The sequence below is a fragment of the Taeniopygia guttata genome, chromosome 4A (genome assembly GCF_048771995.1).
Source record: "Taeniopygia guttata chromosome 4A, bTaeGut7.mat, whole genome shotgun sequence".
NCBI lineage: Eukaryota > Metazoa > Chordata > Aves > Passeriformes > Estrildidae > Taeniopygia > Taeniopygia guttata.
This window is the reverse complement of record NC_133029.1, coordinates 4,134,531-4,161,133: the sequence shown is the minus strand read 5'-3', so window position 1 is coordinate 4,161,133 and position 26,603 is coordinate 4,134,531. Positions and strand designations below refer to the sequence as shown.

General features: G+C 38.9%; 1 protein-coding gene across 1 annotated transcript in view; it reads left to right on the top strand.

Annotated features, from left to right (window-relative positions):
- Positions 1 to 26,603, top strand: part of LOC100218233 (connector enhancer of kinase suppressor of ras 2) — a 170,122-nt gene that overhangs the window by 89,711 nt on the left and 53,808 nt on the right. The window contains exons 7-10 of the mRNA XM_072929029.1: positions 1,880 to 1,999; positions 11,269 to 11,328; positions 14,905 to 14,973; positions 24,073 to 24,219. Coding sequence (XP_072785130.1) covers positions 1,880 to 1,999; positions 11,269 to 11,328; positions 14,905 to 14,973; positions 24,073 to 24,219 — 396 coding nt within the window. The remainder of the gene's footprint in view (positions 1 to 1,879; positions 2,000 to 11,268; positions 11,329 to 14,904; positions 14,974 to 24,072; positions 24,220 to 26,603) is intronic.

Here is a 26,603-nt window from a genome sequence, read left to right as displayed (position 1 = left end):
TTGCACATACTCTGCTTCCAGCAGGGATTAAAATCTGTCATAAAACATTGATGTGCTGTTAAATTTAGAAAGCGTGCAGTGACTTTTAGAGAGAGAAAAAAAAAGCTTACTATAGCAAAGTTTGGGTATGAATAGAACCTTTAAAAGCACCTGATACCTTCTGGGATTTGGGGTGTGTACACACACACACACACTCACACACATATATATATTTACATTTATATTTATATATTTTCACCTTTTAGCCCACAGTTCTAACTTTGGCAGGGACACCTTCCATAGACCAGGTTGATTTGATTGAAAACTTCTTTGTTGTTTATTTTACTCAAAAAAGTATTCTCATGAGGCAACTCTAAGGTTAAAGCATTACAGTAGAAAGTAGAAAGTGTTTCTCTCTTTGGGGTTTGGTCTGCATCTGATCTGAGAAAATGCTCTCAAATGTTGAGGCATAGAGAGGTTTTGAGTTGGAAATTTTGGTAATATCTTGATATGCAGTGGTTCAAAAGCTGGATGAAGGATGCACTCACACACAGGGCACCCACTACACTGGAGATTTTTGCTATTTTTGAGTTTCTCCATCCCTGCTGGGAGAAAATGAGACCCAAACTCTGCTCAGGGGTTCCAGCCCCGAGCTGAAACTGCTTGGAATATTTGTGGAAGTGTTGACCTTTAGCTGCAGCCACACACACCTCAGTGGGATGCCTTGCATTTGCAGCTGATACAAATTCCAGATGCCACAGCCCAGGCTCCAGAGCTGTCCTTGCATTTCCAGATGAGTAACTGCACAGTGAATGGAAACCCAACCTACAAATTTAGGCAGTTAACTTATTCATTGTGACAACTTTACTTGTTTAACTTCTGTGGATAGTGTCAAATGAGATATTAGAAAGCCTCATGGTTTTGCAAATGCCTGAAACAAAGTTTCCCTGAAGGGATTTCACTGGAATTTGCTATAATTAGGAAAAATGAGAGTACAGTCCCCAAAGCAAAATAGATGCACACAGCACAGCCTTGACCAGAAACCCATCCTGAAATTCTGTTAAATTAATTCTTTCAAACATTTTTAGGCAGAGACTTTTTGAAGGAGTGTGCTTTAAGCAGCATGCAGAAATTTGGGAATAAATCCACATGAATGTTGTCTGAGAGTTCAGCTCAGCTCCTCTCTGACCTACAAACTTTGTTTTGACAGATGGGTTGAATTTGTCAGACCCACTGTCAATGCAATGGAATTCATTTAAAGGAATTTCTGTGGATTTACATTAAGATTTTGAGATCTTTAGCTGGAAGGCAAGATACCAAAATCATTGCATAGTTGTGGTGATGTAGAATATCAGTTAAAGGATATGTTCAAACATGCATAAGAATTTTACTTCAGGAAATGGGTTAACTTAGGCACTTCTCTGCCAGGGCGATTTTTAACAAAGGAAATTTTCCAGGTTGAAGAGCAGAATTCACCTAATTGTCACAGTTGGTAGGGATGATGTCATGATTTGGTAGCCAAAATAGGTTATTCAGTTGCATAAGACATTTATTTTGACATATTTCACTCAACTCCCATTGTATTTATAATCATCAGGATAAAGTTCATTGGGTTTGTTCTTTTGTTTTTAAAGTGTGCATGATTGGAGTGGAGAAGATAATTTAGAGATACAGATATTCTTCTACAACAGAACTGTACATACATGTACAATTCCTTGACATTTATGGATATTTTCTGTTCCTTTAACCACTTGCCCTTGACTTTCATACACCTGTAATTTTTACAGTGCTAAGAATTAAAATAATCTGTTTATTCTTTGTTAGTTCTTAGAATAAGAACTTCTTCACTTGTAGTTCCAGTTGGATATGAGGGATTCTATTGCCTTGTTTTCCTTTGCAGTGTAAAACCCTGTCTGGGATTTGTGACCACATCATTTCCCTCTCTTCTGACTCTCTGGTGTCCCAGTCTGCACATCTCGAGGTCGTTCATCTCACCAGCATCATGCCCAGTGAGGGGTTGGTAAGTAGCAAAGCAGTTTCAAGTTTAACTCTTAAAATGTCCAGAACAAGCCCCAGTTCTTCAGGGTGATTTGGCTTTTGAATTTATCAAGAAATCAAAATGTATTTTCAAGCAATGTCCTCATTTTTTTGGTAAGCTGAATCAGATTTCTGAAGGTGGTTTAATTGACATTTATCTAAACAAAGGGATTGTTTGGGGTTTTTTCAAATTAAAACCTGTTTTATTACAGCCTTACCTAAGACTTCATATGTAACTGTATGAATTTTAAATCTATGATCCTTTGACAACCAGATTGCAGTTTTTGGAGTGCACTGAAATAATCCCCAAACGCAAACACATACAAATAAAATTAACTAATGTCATTCATGTGCTTTCAAAATGATTAGAGGAAGGTCTGTGCCTTGAACTTGAATAAATGGAATTATATGCCTCCTTAATGATCAGTTCAAATAAAACTTCCAAAATTATCATCCCAGGAACAAAATAAATCTCTTTTATTTGTAAATTGTTGCTCACTGAGCAGCCTGGTTGGATGGCTCTGGACATCCCAGCTGCTCTGCATTGGTGGTGGGTTACAGTAGTGAAATGTCCTGCAGGAACGGTTTCAGAATTATTTGGCTACAGCTTTCAAATATTAATGCACTGATACATTTTTTGGGACAATGGATTTTTGTGACATTTTAGTGGTTGGTGGGTAAAGATTTCTGCCTCCCCTCTGTAATCCCTTACTTTGCAACCATTTGGTATTGGTGGGCTGTAGGAATGTGAGGGTTGTGCTTGGGAACCTCAGACCCCAATAAAAGCTGGAGTGGAAAGTGGCACTGCAGGCACTGAGGTGTTCTCACTCGCTCTCCTCAAGAGCCAGGCTGCTTTTCCCAGCACAGTCTCCTAAACTGCCTCCAGCTGCCTTCTCAGAATTCTTCTTATTTTTATTTTCTCCCTACAAGAAGAGTAATTCAGGAATGTTGCTTGTGGGTTGAAGGAAGCAGTTGTAGGAGGTAAAATAAGGGGGAAGTGGGGAGTGAATTGGCAGCCATGAGGCTTATCCACAGAAAACCCCCAAACTGACAAATCAAAATCCACTTGAGTGCCACTCTACACCTTGTGACATGTTTCCTGTTTGTAAGACAGCGTGATTTACAGATTTTAAATTTCTGTTAGTTGAGACACTTTGTATTATTTCAACATCTTCCCCTTTGTTCTGACATTGAATAGTGACACACGTCATATGCAAATACTGTCAGAGTTACAAGGGCATAATTACTCTGAGGTATGCATATTAATCTGGGAATGACATATTTTAATAACATGAGGGGGTGTTGTGTGACTGCACAAGTTTACTTTATTCTTAGGCTGATTTAGTCAACAAAGAACATTACCACAGCATAAAGCACATTCAATTTTAATTCCGTGGCATCGCAGATGCTCAGCCCAGTGTGTAATCCTGAGCACAGATACAATTCCCTCGCTGTGCTGCTGCATCCTTATGGCCAAACGTGTTCCCTTTATGGCCCAGTTTCCCCTCCAGGTCTGATTTCTGGGTTAGTGCAGGGTACCCAGGAAATACAGGTCGGTACATTTGCTGTGAATGTCCCAGTGCTTGTGACTTGCATTAGGGTTACTACACCCTGCAGGCCAGCACTCTGCATGGCTTTCCTTTTCATGCAGAAATGGGATGTATTTCTGCTGATCTAATTAGGGGAAAGTTCATTATCAGTGCTGCAGAGAAGGTGAACACAGAGGTGCACTTTCCTCAGGGGTGATGGAGCACCATGAGCAGGGCTTAGTGCTGCTGATGCTTCCCTGCAGTGATGGATCTGCCTCTAGGACAGGGGGTAGGCTGGGGGAGGACAGGAGTGGAATCTACCCCAAAAACGCATTTCCTGTGGGGAACTGAGGCAGATGTCTGTCAGCATTTCCTATGGGGAGCTGAGATTTCCTGGTGTGCAGGCTGAGGCAGGTGTCTGTCAGGAGCTCTTGGCAGGAACTGCCCATAAGGAGCTGGAGTATGATTTGAGCTGTGCAGTGACCAAGGTGAGAGCTGTTGTATAAGATGTTGGGGCCTTTCCTGTGGTTCACATCCCCTTTTTTCCTGGTAGAACTTGAGGAGCTGTGCTGGAATGGTCCTGGCTGGATGGACCAGGGCTGCAAGAACCCCTGTGTGGTTTTCCATCCACGACATGCCCCCGTGAGTTAGCAGCCAACAAAAGGGCAGGGAGTGGGCACTGCTGACAGAGGACATGAGACAAATACTGCAATCAAAATTGCCTAGCTATTTATCCTTTTTTACCCCTTTATTCCCCCTTAGATGAAGTGAAATCACAGTGAATGAGTGAGTTTTCTGTGTCTAATTGTGAAGGCGCTGTAACGTGTTAGGTTGGAAAGTTCCTTGTAATCAATTTTGCTGACACTGTGTTCTGTTTAGAAGAAAATATGAAAAAGGACTATAAATGGGAATAAAAGAAAAATCATGTGAAAAGGAAAAGAAAACATTAATCAGAATCAAATATAGAACAGAGTAATGAATTACAAATGGCTTTCTCATGATTGTATAGAGGATTTTTTCCACAGGATATCTGCTCCATTCAAGAGAGAAATGAGCACTATTCAGTGAATGGAAAGTATTCAGAGTTCCATTTTTATCCTTATCATTCAGTGTAGGGGTTGAGGCCTGATTTACCACACTCCAGCTAAGCTCTACGGTCCCTGGAGTTACTAATTTCATCCTGAGTTGTTTTATTTATTTTTTATATGGCCTTACTGAGTGCTTCACAGACACTAATTAATTCATCTTCACAACACACTTGTGAAAAGGATACTGTAATTTTACTTTTAGAGGTAGGAAGCTAATGAACAGCAGTTGGTGTCAAAATCGCCAAAAATGTGTTTTTCAAGAGCGGCTTACTGTACCATTTTTCAGAACATTTGTTACCTTTATAGCATGAATTTAAAACATAGGCTCTCTTGGGCTTAAATCTAGCTCTAATTTTCAGACCTACTGAGAACAGGGTTCATCCAGGGTTGGCACCTAGAAAACAAAGACAATTATTTCCATTGGAGCAAAGTGTGTTGCGTTGTAAATCACCCACATTTATGAAAGAATTCAGTTATCTGGAATGATATTCAGCTGACTAAATTATGAGTCTTCTCAAGTTTTCAAAACTCCATTTGCAAAATTTTTATTACATACATTCTAATTTCTTCCCCAGACGAGCCAGGGATCCCATTGACATTGCATAAGCTCCCACATAAACAGAATTAATTTCCAGGTCCAAGTCCACGCAGTTGCTGCATGGAGTCAGAACTCCTGCAGGGCAGTGTCTGTGTGTTTAATTGTGTAAATAAATTCTGGATCATAAAGCATTTTCACAAGGGACTCTAAGTCTTTGGAATGTGCATTTCGAGTTCTAGCGTTTTTGAACTTTCTGTCTGTGCTTTTATGAGCTTTATGTCACCCTTTGGTTTTTTATCCCTCTCTAAAATACCTTCTTTGCATTCAGCTTTATTAAAGCCTGGCCTTATCTGCAGCCCTCCCAGGACTCTGTGTGCTGTGCTTTCCTGGCAGTTTGCTGGACAAAGGAATTTGCATTGGGAACACTCAGTTTGGAGTCTGTTCCTGGGGACTCCCTTTGCATCCTGATCTCTGCGGGCATTTGTTGCCCTCCAGAAATATATTGGGGTTTATTCTTCTCTGTTTCCATTCCTTCCCCAGCTTCACTGGTCAAACTGGTTCCTCCTTTTGCCTATTTTGCCACTGATTTTTCAGTAGCAGATATTGAAACACCCTCCATGTATTTTCTGTTTCATTTTGAAGTAACTTTAAAGATTGTAAAGCACTTTTGCTCCTGAATTGTAGTACTGGGTATGGTAATACCATTAATATCTGAAGTGCACAGCATAACCAGCATGAACAAGATGTCTGGAAGGCAAAGCTTTGTTTCAAACAATCAATTTGATAAACTTCAAATAAACCCCTGCACTAAAAAGTATTAAATTGTGAGAATCACCGTTAGCTCTGGCAGAACATGCAGACATAAATTTTTAGGAAATCGAATAGAATAAAATAACTTTGTGATTTAAGAAGATTGCCTCCCCACTTTTAATTTTTTGGCTTGATGGATCCAAAATAAGCCCTTGAGCCAGGAGTCTGGGTTGCTGTTGGCAGCTCCTGAGCTTGCTGCTAAATCCTTGGGGATGAACGCTGATGAAAGGCTGGAGAACCTTGCTATGATTTACCTCCTTCTATGCCCAGAGCAGCTTTGGAGCAGTTTTGTTGTCACATAAACAGGCAGCATTTTATTGGAGATTTTATAGAGATACAGAATGGGATCATAGAATTGTTTTTGAGGTTTGGGACTTTCCCCCCCCCCTCCTGCTCTTGGATGATTGGGGATTGTCCATAGTGAGAGATTATTACAGCCAGTATTATTTCAGATGAAACTTTTTTTTTAATCTTCTGAACTTGATGTCCAGCTCATATACCCAGAGACCTTTCTGTGTAACATGCAGCTTTAATCTTATTTGATGAGATTAATGATTCCTTCTAAGCAAGAGATTCTAAATGGAGAAGCATTTGGGGTTTTGTTGTTTGAATTTGTATCTTTTGGTGTGTGTGGAATGTTTTCTTCTTTCCTTCTGGAATAAAGGAGGACTTTTATCCTTCTTCCTTTCACTTTTTATTCTTTTTCTCTCTGTTGTCTGGGCTTCCCCCCTACTGATAGAAGCAGTATAATCAGACCCACTTTAATTAAGATGTATGCTGCTAATATCCAGAGCCTTCTTAATTTTTCTGCAGAGGAAACTTTTCCTGTTTCATTCTAAGAATTAAGGGAAAGCAAAGATTTTTATTTATAAAAATAAAAATTTTTATTAAACCAGCTGTGTAATGTTGGAAAAACAAAAAAGCTGAACAAAGAGCCAAGCTGCCAGATGCACAGAACCTTCTTTAAGAAGGATTATTCCATCTATCTAGTGACCAGCTACCCTTTTAAATAGTGCTTCTCTTTCTCTGGCATTTGTGATTTAAGGTGATGGAAGCAAATCTTTCCCATTTTTACAAGAAAGGAATTGCAAGGTAGGCAAGAAGAAAAAGTAGAATATGAAGGCAGCTTTTTTAATGGGCATATGCCTGGCCTAAAACTGTCAGGGTGTTCATCTAATTATTTCGAATTATTTTATAAGGCTTACATAAACTTGACAAATTTCCATCATGCTTGACATATAAAGGTTGTCATAGCCTAAAAGCCCAAACAAACCCAAATTTTCTTATACAGAAGAATAAAAGAAATTACTCTCTTAAGTATTTTGAGAGGTGGAAGTTGTCTTGCAGGAAGGAAAGTAAAGGTGTTTAAATTTGGGCAAAGGACTGCAACATATAAGGCAGAAAAAAAATGTTGAGAGGGACTTTTAATGGTATGAAATTTAAGCAAAAAACTCCATCACCTTCTCAAAGCACTATCATGGCATTCATTTAAATGAATTTGTGTAACTTTGATAGTTGAAATAAGATTAAAGAACTGCTTTTTATGGGGCAAAAGATCAAGGGGTGTAAGAGTTCCCTGATCATTTGTGGCATAACAAATCTGCATCTCTGCTGTCACTGCTTGCCTGTGCTGGAATAATTGTTGACACTTAAAAACACACTGCTGTCATTATATCCTGTTAATTAGCCAGATGATTCTGCAAGAAAATTTTCAAGGAAATTCCCCTGACAACTGGATATGCTGTTTTCTGGGGAAAAGTATTTTCAAAATGGGGTTTTAAATGGTTGATGCCTTCCCATATGTTTTCAAAGGTCAGATTTTAATTAAAAACCTTTAATTCATTTTGTCACTAGGGGACAGTGGCAGTTACTCAGAAACAGCCAGGGTTCTTGATTTGATGCCTGAGAAACATTTCCTTGTTCTCTAACATAGGTCAGTGTCATTCTTTGGAGTTTGTGCCTGACACATCTGTTATTAAATAGCAACTATTTATTTCTAAATGTTCACCAGTCTGAGCCATCTTCACAGAGGAGAATCCTTGACTCTTGCCTTATCTCAAGATAAGGTGTACAGCTTGTTATTCTCTTCTCTGAGATCATTGTTGACATTCAAGAATAAGCCAGAAAGACTAAAAATCCATTCTTGGGAAAAAAAAAAAAAAAGAAAAAAAAAAAAAGAAAAAAAAAAAAGAGAGATGAATCATTTTGAAAAAGGACTTCAGTGATATTTTGCTTCTAAGGGCAGGAAACAGACTGGTAAGGGAACAGAAAGAAAGTTGGGAACTGAGTCACTGGGGTGGACAGGGTTGTGCCAGGGAAGGACACGGTGGGACAGGAATGGACATTGCTGAGTTTGCAGAGCAGGAGGAAGGCAGACACAGCTGGGTGGAGATGGCAGCAGTGGAAACTGGAAGGAAAGAGGCAGGAGAATCCTCCATGCCCCCTCTCCAGCAGAGTCTCTGCCACCCCGCCAAACCTCGGCCTGTGTCTGGCCACTCGAGGTGACCAAACAATTCTCTGGATATCCCTGCCCAAGCTGAGCCATCTGAAGTAAAAAATTAATATAAGAACTTTGATTTTCTTTTTACACAGAATAATTTTTTCAGCTTTTCATATGTCAAGGGGATGCTCTGCTCCTGTAATGGTCAACAAGAAACAAGCTCATTATTTTTCTTTCGGGAAAACAAGGATGGAAGCTCTCTGTAGGATAATTTGAAGGCTATGAGTCATTCACTAAAATTGTTTATGTTTTTAATATATTCTTAAATTTTAATAACTAGGATGAAAGAGCAGCTAACAAAATGTAGGGTAATTGTGTGTGATTAGTCAGGTTTTATGACTCTCCAATGGCATCTGTTACGAGATAAAATTATAATTTGACTTTTTCCAAAAATACACAGAGATTAACAAGAGTCTAAGAACTTTAGGAATAAGTAAGTGGTAAAATTTAGTGAAAAGTTTAGTACTCTGTCCTCTTGTGGCCTTCAAGATTTTAACCTGTCGGTTTTTTTGAGCTGGGAATGAATCTTGTCAAAGCAAGTGCGGTGTCAGGACTGTGGAATTAAATTTGATATAAAAGTGTGGCTGGAAATGTGTTCCTGAAGTTGACCAAGTGCTAAAATAGCAGGAATGTTGTGCAATGTTCTCATGAAAAGTTCACTGTGGAAATTCAGCATAACTCACACTAGATGGGCAAAATTTCTGCTCCAGGTTTTTAATGGAGATTCATAACAAAATGTGACAAACCCTGGCTCAGGGAAGAAATTATGGTGGCTGGCTCCAGATCAGAAGGCTGAAGGATAGCTTTATTTAAACTATACTACATTAACATTATATGACATTAATATACTATTTAAAGAGATACTATCCTATTCTACATACTCACTTCTTACTTACCTATCTAACTAATTCAAACTTGTGACTCTGCTGAGAGCCCGAGCCACAGCTGGATCCATTGCTCACTGACCCCAAACAACTTCACCAGAACCCAACCCAGCCATCACTGCAGGTGAACAATCCCCACACCACATTCCACATGGGGAGAACAAAGGAGCAGAGATAAAGATTGTTTCCTCTTCTCTCAGTGCTTCTGCAAGAAATCCTGAGAGGCAGAATGATGTCTCTCTGCTCAGAGACTCTGAATGTCACAGAGATTCCCCTTCCCATTGTCCACGGGAGCCTTCTGTTTTCCAGGATCCTGTTTTTGCCCTTGAGTTGGCAAAGAGAACTTTGTCCTTAGCTGCTGAAGGGACCACAGAGACAGCAGAACAAATACAATTAAACAGCTCTAAAGAAGAAAATTCTGAAGGGTTCACCAGCAGCTTCTTTCTTCCAGCTAATCCCTTTTTGTGAAGCTGATTTCAAGACTGGCAAGATTTAATTTGGATCTTTGGTTTTTACAAATGAAGTTGTTTATAAAGTAGACAAATTTAGGAGAACAACAGAGATAGGGTGTAAAATCTAAAGCAGAGCTTCCTATGCAAAAGAGTTAAGCAACCAGCCAGCAATCAGGCTTGTACAAACTTTATTTTTAAGGTTTCAATACATTTAAAACTTGCTGAAATGGAATTAGTTTACATTAAGGTAGAAGTTATGTTTTCCCATGAAAAATCCAAACAGACCCAGCTAGAGGAGGTTACTCAGGGCCTCATCCAGTCACAATTTGATTATCTCCAAATCAGAGATTCCACAGCTTTGCCAGCTTTTTCCAGTGTTTTATGTTCCTGATGGTAAAACTGAAAAAAACAATTCCTTACCAGAGGCCCAACTTGTCTTTCGCTTCTCATCCTCCCACTGTCAGGAAGAGTTTGGCTCCATCCCATCTTCCAGTTTACTTGTGAAGAGCAGTATCACCTAAACTTTGTAGGACTTTCAAGTTTTGGGTTTTTCTTGAGGGGTTGGGCAGTGGTGTTTTTGTGCCCACCCCATTAGCATTCAGGAATCTGGAAATTGCTTTCTCTTAACAATATGTTCTTGGTTATTGCTGGGGACTCTATAAACTTTGGGGCTGACAGCACAAGGTGATGCAGAACTATTGAAAGAATAATAAATCAGCAGCAAAATGTACCAATTAGATTAATTAGATTTCCAAATGTGATGGATGACCGTGCTGTGTGAGAGATGGGAAACTCTGACCTGGCTCCTGAGAGAGAAACACAGGAGCCACGGAGCCTCCCTGACATTTGGGGCTCTGAGTGTGTTCAGCTCCACAGATCCCTGCCCTGGTTGTCTCTCTCCATCTTGTCAGTCGCCTCCTTGAAGGAGAATTCTTGGTGGACTAATTACAAAGCTCCTGTTAGTTCACTAAGCTCATTTCCCCCCATAAATTAGCAATATGAGCACTGCCTCCTGTCTTTTCTGAGTTAGGCTTTGGCTTCATTTTTACTGAATTGGGAACTCTTTGAAAATTGGGCCTTTAAGTTTAAAAACTACTCCTGCTCATGCTTTCAGTTTCAATACTTCTTTTATGTCACCTGTAATAAAAAGAGATCATGTTAAATATTTCAAATACTGAATAAACACAAGATTTTATGCCGATGCTCAGTTGAAATCGGTTCACAAACTTTAGAATAAAAAAAAGCATGAAGTGAGAAAACTCTGCTATTTATAGTGGTCTTGGTATAGATTTGTTAACTCTAGATTTGCAAATGTTAATTGACCACAGCTCCTTCCAGTCTGTTCAAATGTTATGGTCCTTAGAGCAAATCTATTATGTTAATTATCATGCAAATGTCCTGTATTTGTTTCCTACAAATATTAAATACCTTTTTTGATTTTTATTTTCCAGGGAATGTATATCAAATCAACATATGATGGACTACATGTAATCACAGGAACAACAGAAAACGTAAGATTCTTTATATTAAAATGCTTTCATCATGCTTACAATTATTTCTGTGTATCTGCAGTGCATTTTGTAATATGTAAGCTTGCTTTAAACCAAGCTACTTTTTATTAATATATTTTTTCATTTTTTATGCGTATGTATCATATTACCTTTGTGAAGACTTAGTACCCTTGAACATAGACATAGAAAAGCTGCTGTGTTGAAATTATTAATAACCAATGCTATAATAAAGAAAATTCTCAAACTTCTGCCCTCAAATACTCCTTTTTAGCAACATTCACACACTTTCTCTCTGGCACAAGTGGTTTCCTTTATATTAAATTCATTATATTTTGTTTTCTATAATTTGTAGTAAATATACAAGAAGAGATCAATTATAATTTTCATTTTAGCCCCAGAGGTATTAAAGAAGCTGAACTAAAATCACAGAGAGTTTTGCAGCTCAAAGATCTTTGTGAGGCTTGAGGGGACACTGAAGAGTGTGACAGGAACAACAGCACAGCTTCTAAACATCCTCCTTGTTCCTTGACGTGCCGTTCATAATTATAAATTTGAAATAATTAAATTTACTTCAACTGCTGCCATCTAATTACTGTGACAGACTTCATAACACGACCCTTCTGGTTCTCATCTTGTCTTTCAGTCACTGTTCCCACTCAGGCTCGGGTCTGTTCAGAGCCCAGAGCTGGGCAAGTGACAAGTTTAGATTTTATACAGCTGATAGGGAAATGATGGATTGCTGATGCCCAAGGAACATCCAATGAGCTCTGTGAGATGGAAATCCTGGCTGGCAAGTGCCAGTGCTCTGCTGGCACATATGGGTGAGCTCCATGTGGGATATTTTAATTGATTTATATACATTAAGTGGTATTTATATGGGTTTTGTCAGTGCAAACCCATGGAATGCCAGATTATTTGTATGTGACAATTTGGGAAGACAATTCTAATGCAAATTAAACTTGAAATTTGTTTGTTTATATTGTCCCCATTGGCAGCATTTAGAAGTCTAAAAATAACTATATGTGTATCTTGGGTACTGAAAATTATTACTTGATCCATCTTGATTATGTTTGAGAGATTATGTTCATAGATTGAATTACTCATGCTGTAATTAATCCATTTTTTTACTGTAATTCTAATTAATTTCAGAAATATAATGCAGTTTGTAGGGGAAAAATTGATATATTTACCATTGAAATTAACAGGAAGAGTTACGAAATTGCCAGCCACTCAAATTTTTATTTTTTTATTTGGACTATCAAAACTTTTTGCTATGACACCACCAGAAGAAATTACTTTTTTCGTTTTGCTGGAAGTGTAATCACATGTGCAGATAAACCAGCTTCAAAGACCTTTAACTTCTGGTGTTTCAGCAAATTGATTTTTCATTCCTTTTGAAGGGATAATTGACCTCAGAGCCAATGTTTAATTAGGTCAGCCTCATCCAACTGAGGGAAGCAGCTAAAAAGAGAAAGAGCCAGGCCTTTGCTGTTCAGCTGAAGTTAGCCATTATGGATGTGGTGTTTACTGCAGCTTCCTGCTTACCTCTCATGCCCCACTTAAGGCCAAAGAGTTTGTTAAAGTCACGGTGAATTCCAGGAATATTTCTGTTATGTGTTTGCTCTTGGGCTGCCAAAATTCCTCAAGTTTCCACGAAAAGGAGAAAGTGGCTCTGGAGCTTGGTGGGTTCCACATCATCCACCTGAAGTTTGGGGTAAAATCCTGTCTTTTGTAGAGCAGAAGGGCTCAGGTGTGACAGCTCTGCCCGGGCTCAGCTCAGAACTGAGCCCCAGCCCAGAAGGGACCAAAGCCCTGTCAGAGGTTGGGCAGGTGAGGGGTTGGAATTGGGCTGGGAATGAAAATCCAGCAGTGGGAGAAGGTAAAAGCTGTGCTTGGAACAGCCCAGTCAGGCTGGGAATCGCTGGCTGATTGCCCTGTTGGTTGATTATTGGCTAATTAATGCCATCTCTGCTCCCAGAGCCCTGCCCAGCCCTGGCAGCAGGGGCTGACCCCTGGGGCTGGTGAGTCTCTCTGGCATTTGATTCAGAAATAATTGCAGCCATTTCCTCATCAGTGGCAAATTGGGTTTTTCTTGTATTGCCTCCTCTTCTCTTTGTTCCTTTTATTTGTTCACCTTACGTTTTTAATCTCCATTCACAAAGGGGGTGAGTGGGATTTTGGGTTGCAGGCAGTGCAGCTGAGGAGCTCTTGCCTGCAGTGAGGTCATGACCATGAACTTCTCCACATCACTTTCAGTTCAGATAAATCCTTCCTTCCTTCATGTTTGACACATGGCTGGTGTTTATTGTGCTTAACAATTTATGTTTCAGGCTGGCTCCAGGAGGTACCCATGTGCTCAGCTACATTTTGGTAGCAGCTTTTTCTCTGTGCAGCTCCTCAGCAGGATCGGAGCCAGGCCACCCCCTCCAGCTGCATGTGGCTCCTTTTCTGCCTTTCTTACGAGTCTGTTGGCTTGGCAGGGAGCTTGAACTGTTTCTGGAGGATTATTTTGCTTTAAAATTTCAGCACTGTTTGACAAGGGGCAATCAGTCCTCTCCTCTCTCTGACCTGTATCTCACGAGTAAACTTCCCACCTTGTCCAAGTCTCCTGGTGAACAGCCAGCTTCCACTGGGATTTATTTTCCAAGGTGATGTCTCAGCTCTTGGAGTCTTTGTGGTTTTTTCTCCTGAATGCCAGGTTGGAGTGCTCTGTGTCAGTAGAACACTCTTGTAAGCCAGTGCACAGTGCAAACAATTTGCCTTGAATTCTCAACTCTCTACTCCTGAGCCTGCTGATCTCCTGAATGACCCTGATTTCTCTCACAGATTTAAAATTTCATCAAAGCATCTAAACATTATTTGTACAATAGTAGTTGGCCATGTTTGACTAGCTCCTCAATGGGTTTTAATCCATTTTCATGTGCTCAGAACAATCTATATTTAGGATAAGGGAGTTTTTTAGCTCCAGGATCACAAAATTATGTGAATAGTGTGTGTACGTAAAATCTCCTGAAGAGCAAGTCCCTTACACCCACTTGTAAATGACCACATTCTGTGTTCAAATGGTTCATTTAACACTGTCTGGGAAGTGCTGGAGCTGTATGTGAAGCTATAAATACCCTTTGTGTGCAGAGTATCTTCAGTTCCCCTCAGCAGTGACACTGCTCTGTAGGGGACTGAGCCCTGATTTCTGCCCCACACCTGGCTGATCCAGCCCTGTCCTGGGTGTGCTGTGACAGATTTAATTCCATGAGATGTGAATAATTCCATGAGATGGGTACTCCCAACAAGGTTGTGACTGCTCAGCTAAACACAATGCAATAGTTCAACTGGCCACAAATGGCAGTTGGAATTCTAGGTTGGAATGGCAAGTGGAATTCTAGATTGCTTCATCAAATGTTTTCAGAAAAGAAAAATGTTCCTTATGAATATGACCAGCTCTCATTATTTGACAGCAATAAGACTTCTTTAGGCACAGCTTTCTTGCCTCTTTCAAAATTAATTGGTTTAATTCCTGCTCTTTTCTTCCACCTCCACAACTTCTCTGTAAATTAAATTTTTCTCTCTTTTCCTCAGTCTCCTGCTGACCAATGTAAGAAAATCCATGCTGGTGATGAGGTGATCCAGGTCAACCACCAAACTGTGGTAAGTATTTTGGAAATTCTGTGCTGCAGGCTTTGCCTGTTCCCAGTGGTAAAAAGTATTAATTCTTCTTTGCCCAACTATATTATTATTATTTATGTCTTTTTAAGCATCATATTCACTGCTTATTCTGAATAAGAAAAGGCCCAAATTGAGTCCATAACCAGCTCAGAAGGATTAAGCCAAATTTACATTTTGCACAGCTGCTGTTCAACATCATACTCTTCTTATGTAAGAAGATCCAAGAATATTTCCTTGAAGTTCTTAGACTTCTCATTATGCACTTGCCAGCTGGTTTAACTTCTCTTGAACAGAATTTTGCATTCTTTTTAATGCAGGAACCAGATTAATAATGCAGAAGTGCTGTAACAGCTGTGTATTCTGAATCTGTTGGGGGGAAGATATAAAAATGATTAAAGTGTTGATAAAAATCTGCCAAGGTTGGAGTTTGGGCATTCTTGGATTTATTTTTAAGATACCCATAAGCACGTGGATGCTGAACCTCAGTATTGCAGTATGTAATTTAAATATAATTTAAATAGCTCCACTGTTGCTGGAGCCACAGGTGAAAGGAATACTGGTATTGGTATTTATTATTTCTTAGGCATGAGTAGTGACAAGGACAATGGTTACTTCCTAAGAAATTCCTAATTTAGCTATTTCACTTTGTCCTGGTGAACCCCATCTCCAGACACAGCAGCTGCAAAATTAAGAAATCTCTTTCTGTCTGTCACTTGTGTGAAGTGGAAATATGAAAGTCTGGCTATTAAAGTCTTATGATTAGAGAGCAAATATTTTCTCTTGAAAAGAAGTATAACTTATTCATTTACACTTTAAATGTTAATGCAACACACAGCTCTTATCTGTATTAGAGAGTTGTCATAGTTACAAGCCGAAACATGCATTAGGCTGGCTTTCTCCATCAAAAACACTCTTCAAGTGACAGATCTGATTTAATCTCTACTCCCATAGGTGAAATCCCCCATTCAGCTTCTCAAGAATTGGCTTTTTTAGCAACTCTTTCCATATCTGTTATTACAGCAGGCTCAAGGTGGTTGATACTTGTAATCCCTTTCCACCTGAGGGCACAGGACCAACAGCTGAGTCAAATGCCATAAAAGACTTTTTTCCTAAAAAAGTCGTCCCCAATAATAAATTAATTATTCATTCTGAAGTTTCTAACAAGCCAATGAAAGAGATAAATGGCACTGATTCTTTTGGAAACTTATTCTTGCTTTGAAAATCCCATCATGTCTTCAGTTTGGAAAATCAGGCAGTAACAGTCAGTTCAGAGGTATGTGTCCAACTCTCACCCCTCATGGATTAGAAGTTTAAATATTTTAATATCCCTTAGGTCTTCAAGACTTCCCTTTAAGTCACTTCTGGCACTCCTTGCTGCAAACCACCCTCAGCTGTGCTCCTTCTTTCCCCCAGTTATCACGTTATCATGATCCATATAAATTAGCATTATTTCCATTAGTGGACTGGAATTAGTCGAAGGCAACGGCTCATTCAATTTCCACATAATCCAAATTCTAATATTATCACGATCCGCTCATAAAAAGGGGTGTAACCCATTTGAAAACAATGACTGGGGTGGGGGGGGTCAGAGAACTTGCATATCTCTGGTGTTCCTACAGGTTTTCCAGAGAAAATTTTATTTTAGTTATCCTAACTAAGACATTTGTTTAAGATTGATGTTTCTGTAGCACTTTGGTGCCAATATTTTATATTATATCAAATAAAAAATATTGTTATTAAAATATATAATATAGATAATAGATATATAATATATAATATAAAAATACAGATAATTTTATATTATATCAGATATAAATCCCCTTCAGAAGATGAAGAAGAGCCACTGCTGGAAATACTTCCCTGGGCAGAGAAAGTATGGATCTCTTTTAGCAGATTCCAATCCCATTGCTGACTACCAGCGCCATTTAATCTGATTTGGACTGAACTAGGCCGGTGTATTTTCTAGACAAATTCATATTCATTTAATATGATCATCTGAATTTTCAAACTTTCATTGATGTTCCCACAACCTGTAATAAATTGCTCCGGTAGTTAATTATTCTCATTGCTGGGGGGGAAAAAGTCATTTTATTTGTAGTCTATATTTGTCTGGCACAAGCTTCCACTCCTTTGATCTTGATGTATTTTTAGCTCTTAAATTGGAGACCAGGTTTCTCTTTTAGGTATTTCCAGGATGCAATCAAATTAGCTCATCACTTTTTTTTTAGTAAGGTGGATAATTTGAGCACTTCCAGTTTGTCATCCTAATGCATGACCCTCCTCAGCATCCTCTTTGAATTCCCAACTGCAGCACTCTGCATTTTTCACAGGGAGTTATGGAGCTGTCCAGGGCAAGGCTTCACTCATGGCTAGGGCAGAACTGTGGTGCTGAAAGAGTAAAAATGAGATTACAGAGCCTGGAGCTGTTCCAGGGGAGGGTTAGGGTGAATTTCAGGAAAATGTTCTTCCTGCAGAGGATGGTTGGGCACTGAACAGACTCTCCAGGGAATGGTCACAACATTTTACAGTTTTACTTTATTTTTCCAAAAGCTTTTCTATGGAGTTGAGAGTTAAAAAGTGTTCATATTTCCAAATTATGTAATGCAACAACTGAAAAAGTGAGAAATAAAAGCCTTTCCACATGGAATCTGGTCTAACCAAGGAACACTCTGTAATACAATTACAAAGATCAAAGAAAAAATAATAGTACTTTAAGCAAGAAATTAATTAATGCAGGCGATTCACCACTGCCTGTTAAGAACATTTAATCATTATCCAATTTCTTTATTTGCTTTTCTGCTTGTTCTTCGTGCTTATAAGATTTTAATAAAACAGCATAAGAAACTTTAAGAATAAGTTATACATTCTAAATTACTGCCAGCCTAACTCTTTATTTTTCCTTACAATACAATAACAGGCAACAATTCTGCCAGTGCCTTGTAGATTTTACTTCCTCTCCTATAAAATTCTACAGAAGTACTAAAGATGCCACTGTAGCACTTCTTTGTTTGCAAGATTAACAATTACTCTTTAGGTGGTGCATTTTCTGCTGCTTAGTTGAAATAGTAGATTTTATATTGTAATCATTTTTCGGCATAAACTTGTGAAAATGAAATTGTGTTAATTTTCCTTTTTAGAAAGGAAAATTTCCTTTTTAATTTTTCAGACAATGAAAATATTGGAGATCAAATAAATATTGATTCATCTACCTGACCACCTGTATAATATTTTGTTTACTTCTGGATAGAGAACTGATTTGTAAATGAGGGAAAACTGAATTTCTCTGTCTTCTATTCTTTGCTTTTTTGGGAAATTTTTTGGGTGGGTTTTTTTTTTGGTTGTGTTTTTTTGTGTTGTTTTTGGTTTTGGTTTTTTTTGTGAGGGTTAGGATTTGAAGGTTATTTCATAGGACAGAGAGCAATAGTAAGGCTTTTAGTAATTCCTGTTGAAAGCTCGATGTTACTCAGGAGCACCTGGCAAGACTCCAGGAGTCAGAATGTAGTAATTAATCCCAACCCAACAGAGCACCACAGAGCTGATGTGACTGAAAATGGCAAAGATGAACTTGGAATTAATCAGGAACAGGTTTCCAGGAGGAACTGAGTTTGGATACCATTGTCTTGACATTAGTAATATCTTGTCTGAAATAGTGTGTGATCTTCAGGTCGTTTACAGCTATCAAAGGTATTAAGTTAGATAGGAGCATTAAAAAAATGTAATGGATAAAAAGGAAAATGTGTCATCTGTCTCATAGGAAGAGAAATTATTTAAGGATTTCAGTTTGGTTAACTCAGCCAGCTGGGGCTGAGACAGAATTCCTCTTTCTCCACAGACAGAGGCAATAAAGACCAGAAAGAGAAACAATTCCTTAAGGCATAAAACACTGCTGTGCCAGAGCAAGAGGCCACAGAAATATCTGTAATAAATCTGTTGTGCTACGTGTTTTTTATATTCTCTTGAACCAGCTGCAGGTTTTAACTGAAGTAGTTGCATTTTCACACTTGAGGTTGTTCTTTGGAGTGATGGATCCTGTGCTTTCAAGGGCACAGAAGAAAGATGGGAACAGATTTTTAATAGGGTTTGTTGTTGAGGGGCAACGACTTTATACTGAAAGAGGGGAGATTTGGATCAGATATCAGGAAGGAATTTTTTTGCAGTGAAACAGAGCTGTGGCTGCCCCATCCCTGGAAGTGACCAAGGCCAGCTTGGACAGGGCTCTGAGCAACCCACTGGAGAATGTCCCTGCTTCTGGCAGGGGGTTGGGCTAAATGACCTTAAAATGTCTCTTCAAACCCCAAATATACTTTGATTCTAAATACATGATCAGCAGCCTAATGCCCTTTCATACTGTTCACTGTCAAATTACATGCTTGAAATTAAGTGTGTCAAGAGCCTGGCACAATGAAATCATTTCAGCACTAATTTATTTGTGTGAAGACAGTCATTGAATTAATACCCTCGGTGTCTGTTTGCTGAATTGTAAATATGAGTCCTAATGAGAGCTCATTTTAGGTGGAGGTAATTCTGTAAATGTAGTGCCAGGTCACACCATCTGTGTTTCAGCACACTCTGTGTTGGGAAATGCAAGCAGGGGGAGAAAAAAAAAGGACAAAAGCTGTCATGAGAATTTGAACTTCTTTCCCCAAAAGATGTCCTTCTGTTTCCAAACAAAGTGCCACATGTTAGTTATTCTCCAGACCCTGCCTTTCAGAAAGGCTCAGCAAAGCCTCTCTTCCAGCAGTAGATCTTGCTTCTTCTTGGATTCTTGCTGTGTTTCTCCATTAGTTAATGAAAATAACTATGTAAGATAATGGGAGAACATTTGGTTTTCCATCATCAATTATTGTTAGGAGCAGCTCGAATATTAATTAGAGTGAATCAGCTACAGGTGTTAATGACGAGCTTCCCGTTCAGTGACAGAAAAGTCTTATGATCTTCCAGCACATTTTTGTCTAATAATAATTTCTGATTTCCATCTTAATCAAACCAGCTCCCTTGATTAATTCCCTAATGAGCCGAAGTGAATTACTTAAAATATGAAAAGATTATAGTCTGCTTCCTTAAAAAAAGTTGGGTTTACACCAGCTGGATTTTTTTTTTTTTTAATGCAAATATGAAGAGAGGTCAAACTTTGCAGGTTCAAGTAAATATCCAGATGGCTTTGCTTATGTATTTGAAGAGTCATGAGGGGAAACATCTGTCCTGGTTCCTGTGAGGGGTTACTGCAATCAGAGTAGAATTACTTGTTTTCAGGTGGTTTGCAATATAGTAGGATATAAATATTTAGAAAATATTTGGCACAACTGATTTCCTGACCAACCGCCTGAAAAGGGAGCTTTTAAATTCCTGTCAGTTATTGCTCTGTGTCTGCCACCCCAGGTGATCCAGTGCACAGAGCAGGCACAAGTCCCCCAAGAAATGAAAGTGCAACCTCCCTTCCTGCTGTAAGGTGCACTCAGTGCTTCTGTATTTCTTAAAAATTCCATTTTTCAGAGTCCTGATAGGGTTTGGAAAGGCAGTGAAGGAACTGGGGAGCCCCATTCCTGCCTCGTCCCCAGAACTTTCATGGAGAGCAGCTAAAGGTACCTGTCCCCTGTCCCCTGTGCATCCCCAGCTCCACCATCTGAGCTAAATTTTACTTCTGAATTCCTACCATAACAAATAGGCATTATGTGTTTGGAAGCAATGTGCAGGGAGGTGAATAACTGCTGTGAGGGCTCAGACCACTGGAATCCTCTGATAAACACCACCCTGTTCAGCAGCTCAGCTGTTTTCAGTTCCCTTTGAGAGACAAAAACATCACGCACTTCATGCCTCTGCAGACACCCAAAAATGCACTGATTTTTTATTTTTGTGTGTGCATCTGTAGCATTAGGAAATTTTTTTAAATTAATTTTTCCTACAGATCTGCAGTGAGTCATCCCCAGGCAGGTAGGCTTTCTTTTGAAGAGGGAGAAAAGGTGCTTTTCCAGCATGAGCAGAGTTGGGATTTATAACAATGCTGAAATCCCTACTGCTGGTAGGATGCATTCCAAATTGCATTCATGCAAATCCAGATCTTCTCAATGAGAAGGAGCAAAGTCAGTCTTCCAAATAAGATATTAGAGAACTAAAAACCACTGCTTTGCTGTTAATGAAAGTGGGCTATGTTTTTAATGTTTTTTTCAACATCTTAGTTAAGGAGTCCCAGCTACAAAATTATCAGATTTGGGTCTACAAAATCACCTCAGCATTGTGGAAGTTATTAGTAAAGAAATTTATTGTTTCAGCAATTAATATTTTTGGAACAATTTTTGTTTAAAAGTTGCTATATTCTTAATTTTCCACCACATACTTTCTATGAGAAAACTAACAAATCCTTTAATATGGAAAGGAGTCCACAGGTTTGTTTTTACCTGGAGCTCTTCTTTCCACACTGAGGATTTATAAACAAATAAAAATTAATGATTGTGGCAATCTTAAGTGTAACCTATGAAAATGTCAAACATCTGCCTGTCTCTGACCATTTTGAATGAATTATTTTGCATTCTTCTGTGTTTCTGTCATCTTTAGCATCAAAATTAGCATCCATTTTCATTTATGGAGGGGAAAAATCATACTGGTCTTTTATTTCTTCATTTTTCTAATTTTAATTTAACTTTTCTTGCTGAAATATTTGAACCTGTTTTGTAGAATTTGATTTTGACTGTATGTGCTAAAAATCTAAAAGGAGCAAAATACCTTTGTGGAAAATGCATCTTACCAGAGCTAGAAGTCAGTCATTTCTTTAAAGACTGATTCTTTAGGAATAAAAGTCAAAAATGACTCAAGGACTGGTTTTCAACTAAGATTTTTAACCACTGTAATGGCTTCTCTTTTTTCAAAGCTATTTTTAGTAATACAATTTATAATAACTTGTCCAAATTCCTGAGAGCATTTTATCATTGCCCAGTAGTAATGACTGCAGACGGTTCTCTGATAGATCTTGGTATTTAATGGTTTTGTCATTAAGGTTCTCATTGGAATAGTTTATCATTAACTTAATTATTTATAATTCTTTTCTAAAAGGAGCCCACGGAACTCTAAGGATTTCGGCAATCTGAAAATTACATCAATCTATAAAAATCTAAGAGAGTTCCATTTGATTTCTATAATTGAGTAAAAGAGAAGAAAAATATATGGCCCCTGTGCTTTTATAAACACAGCCCAAACTGGAGGAGCTTTCTGGGATGCAAGCTGCCATCCTTGCATTTGTTTGGATGTGACCTATTTACAATTACTGCTGCTGTCTGATTTCCTGTGGCCAGTGCATTTTTAGAAAGTTTTCAATAGAACAGCAGCATTAAAAATAGAACAGGACTTTTGAAAGTTTTTAAAATCCTTTTTAAAATTCTGACACACCTTGCAGTTCTGTCCCAGGTGGATGTTCACAGTGGGATCCTGGCTTTGGCTGCTGTGGAGGCAGCTGGGAACCTCAAGTGATATCCCAAATTCTCTCCAGCCCTTAGAAGAGCATTTTTGTTCCAATCTCTTGGAGGTTGTCTGCTATTTTCCCTTCACTGGAAGTCATGATAAACTCCACCTGATATAACAAGGGGGTGAATGCAGACTGCTCTGTGCCTGAGCACCTAAATAATTTATTTTCCTTGTTTTTAACAGCATTGGGAATTTGTGGGAAATTAATTTATAGAGAATTTTAAAAGTTTGATAGAAGGTTTATGTAGTGTATATTTGTATGTAAATTTTGAGATAAATATTTATTTAGAAATGTTATAGACTAGGATAGTTCATGTTGAGAAAGAAATGGATATAGAAATAAGTTTTAAAGGACAGTTTTGTAAATAAAATTAGATATTTTAGAAAAATAGATTTATGAAAGCTGTACTATAGTGAGATTGATGATGGGTAAATTTGGATAATTAGTTTTAAAGTATGTATAGTATAGTGTGGTTAAAGTTGATAGGTTAAGAATTATTTATAATAGATTGTAATTAGAAAATAGTTGGGTTTTGATTGTAATAGTATGAATTATAATATTTATATTGGGTTCTTTTTTTTATGTGAGATTGAAAATAAAATCAAATCTCTCAGTTGCCCCATCTCTTAAAAAAAAAAAAAAAATCCATAATCCAACAGGAATTCACACTTTGGTCAGAAGAGAAACTCTGATTAAAAGGTTATTAGTGAATTCTGACAGGTCGAACATGGCCAGTATAAAGATTTTTACTGCTTGCATGTATTGGTGCTGTTCTGGAATTCACTGAGCTTTTCATTCTCACAACTCATGTCAGGGCTGATGCAGCTCCTTGGGAAGGTTGTGTCTGGGAACTGCTGTATGGACACAGCATCCCAATTACTGCTCATATTTGTGGCAGTCACAGCATTTATGGCAGATCTCTACCATGGCCATGAACTACTGCTCAAAAAATCATCTCTGACTGGGACAGAAAAGGCAGGGGAAAGGAAAAAGCCCTAAAAATATTTTTTCTGGTTTTGTGTATAAATAATTCATGGTAAATTAATATTTAAATAATCAAGATGATTAAGAAATGTCTCTGTGTAGTTTTTTCTGAGTGGCACATCCTTACAGTAGCAGTGATTCCCTTTTTTATGGCTATGTTTGCAATTTACAGTAACTTGGAGACTCAGCTGTGTCCAGGGGCTGTACAGATAAACCAATAAATGATCATTTATCTCCAGTCAGGGGCTTGAGCTCTTACATACGTGCTGCATTTGTTGTTCCAGCACAGTCTGCCTCCCTCCTCAGCACTCCCTGTTGCAACTCAGAACCCAGACTGAAATGATTTCATGACTTCGAGACCTCATCTTCTGATTTAAAATATTTAATTATTTCACAAGTTATTGAAAGGGTAACACTGTTCACTTCTGCCTTATTTTTTTAAGGAACATGGCTAAAGGAGGAAAAAAAAAAGATAAAAATCCAGCTGCAGCAGCATGATTTCAGTCCAACAGAGTTTATAAAAACTGCTTGTGTTTGCAAGGAGCAGCTTGTAATAGACCTTGCTGGTTAACAGAACATTTCCTTCACATTTCAAGTTAAATGGAAAGCTTTCAAAATTCAATTATGGGCTTTTTCCTTAGGTTGGCTGGCAGTTAAAGAACCTAGTAAATGCACTGTGGGAAGACCCAAATGGAGTGATTTTAACCTTGAAAAAGCGTCCTCAGAATACCCTGGTTTCTGCTCCTGCCCTTCTGAAGAATGTGAGGTGGAAGCCTCTGGCACTGCAGGTAAGGTGGCTGCTGCAATGTCCTGGTAAATCCTTTATTCAAGAGAAAACACTGGAATTTTACCAGAGTGCTGGGATAAATAAGTGTGGCAATGATCCGATTGTTTTCTCCTGGTTTTGGTGACTCTGGGAGCCACAGGAATTCAGACAAGGAAAGAACATTTACAGAAAGTTTTATGAAGAACAAGGTTCAGTGGCTGCTCTGCCTGGCAGAGGCAGCTGTACCTCCCTGTTTCCATTATTTCACACACTGTCACCTTCTTGTTTGTTATCAAGTGTGTCAGAGCCATTAAATTCCAGGAGAGCTCTGCTCCTGTTGCACACTTCTCTTGCAGCTGGAGTTTTTGGTAGTAGGGATGATAGAACCTGGTAGTTTTTTGTGTTCTCATTCCTTGAAAACCTGCTCAAGCAAAAAAATAAAAGACCATTGTGAACACCACAGCTGCTTCTTCCTACAGCAGGAAAAATGGCTAAAGCACTAAACTCAAAATGTCATTTTGAAAGGAAAGGCTTGCCAGTAAGTCAGTAACTTTTGGTGGTTGTCTTTAATGCCATTTAACATCTTGTAAGAAGTTGATGCACTTCCATCATGTGGAAGCTTCTCAGAGCTGTTTTGTTTGGTTCACACAATACACAAATGTATTTCTGAATTATTTTGAAATTAATGAAACAAAACAAACTCTTCAAGCTTTTCCAGGCAGATTTCCTCCCTGCCTGGCATTTTCTAAATCTTTCATTTCTCAGGGTGCCTGAATCCTGCACAGTGGCTTCACTTAAGGAGTTGGTGTAATCCTTGCAGCCCAGGAATGCTGACAGTGGGATTTAGGGTCTCCTTTCTTTCTCTGTGCCTGCCCCTGGGGGAGAGGAATGGGAAAAATCCCAGAGGGGATTTTTCTGTCATCGTGCTGAAGGAATAACATTCTTTGCTCTGGCGAGATGCTCATGTACCTACTTGTGAACTTCAGATGGAGCTTCCAGGGGCAGCAAAATGGAAATTACAATTGCACAGGGCTTCCAGAGAGATCCTCTCTTTCTATTTGTACATTAAAGAATCAGAATTCCTGGGCAGCTCTGGATCTGGAGGCTGTGGCAGAGGGAACAGTGTGTGCTGTACACACTGCATGTATGGCACAGCATTTGCCATCAAAAATGCCAACTTTTGCTGTGGTAGCCAGAAAACTGAAAGTTCACCAAGCTGCTTTTGCGGACTTATCAGCAGTTCTGGTTTTGTGATGTCTCCTCTCCTGATGAGCCCCTGAGGAGCAAAGGGTTCTTGAAGTGTCTCTTTCCTAAGGTGTTTTATATTAGAGAATAGTGGGGTGAGGTATTTAAATAAAAATATAAATGCTTTGGAAAACAAAAACAGCCCTGCCAGTGTTACTTCTTAAGAGTAGATTCTGTTATGAGGCATGGAAAACCAATTTTAGATCTTTTATTCTTCCTGCCACAGAGACAAGCCCGAGTGTTAGGGCCTGGATCCGTTTCAGGACGCAGGTTTTGGGTTTGCCTGCTTCCCGCAGCTCTCACCTGGATCTGGTGTTATTTATTATTGTCAGTAATGACTTGGAAGCAGCCTGATTAAATTTCAAGATGCCACTGAAGCCTGTGCTTCCTGGACAGCTGACACAACAGCTTGTTGCTGCTAGAAGCAGTGAGCTCACTTCCCTCTCCTGTTGGCTCCTGCTCCTCGCCTTTCCTTGACTTTGGCACTTTGCAGACTCTAGGGCAGTGGAATTGGTAGGAGAATTTCTGGGTTTCTTTCTTTGTTTGTTGTTCTGGAGGTTTCTGCTGCTCATGGATTAAATTGGATCCCGTAGAACAGGCTTTGGGATAAGCAGAGAACACAGCACAGACAGGGAAAAGCAGGACAGGGAATGACCAGACAGCCACGAGCTGCAGGAAAATACCTCAGAAAAAGCAGATTGAGAGGGAAACAGCTCATCAAAAATCAGACTGCCACAAAAAAGGGATAACACACATGGGTGTGTTGTATTTCATGGAGTGTTCCAGTTCCAGATCTGTTGCCCTTATTCTTAAGATTTTCTAAAGCCTTCTGAGCTTACATTCTTGTAGAGAACTTCCTCACACAACTTTCTGTAAACAATCTATTGTTTTGCATTCCTCCATAGAAGCAGAGAAATTTGATGTACTGGTAGTTTGTCCAATGTCATTGGAGAGGTGGCACCTTCACCCTCCAATCCACTGTCACCTTTGGAAAAGTATAAATGCTGGAGTCAGAAAATAAACTTCCTCTTTTTCACTTTTGCAATAGCAGCAGCTCACATCATGCTTTCACGTGTCCTGTAGTGACACAGATCCATACGTGTTTCTCTGCTCCTGCTGTTTTCATGGTGCACCATATATATCTACTTATGTGTCCACACA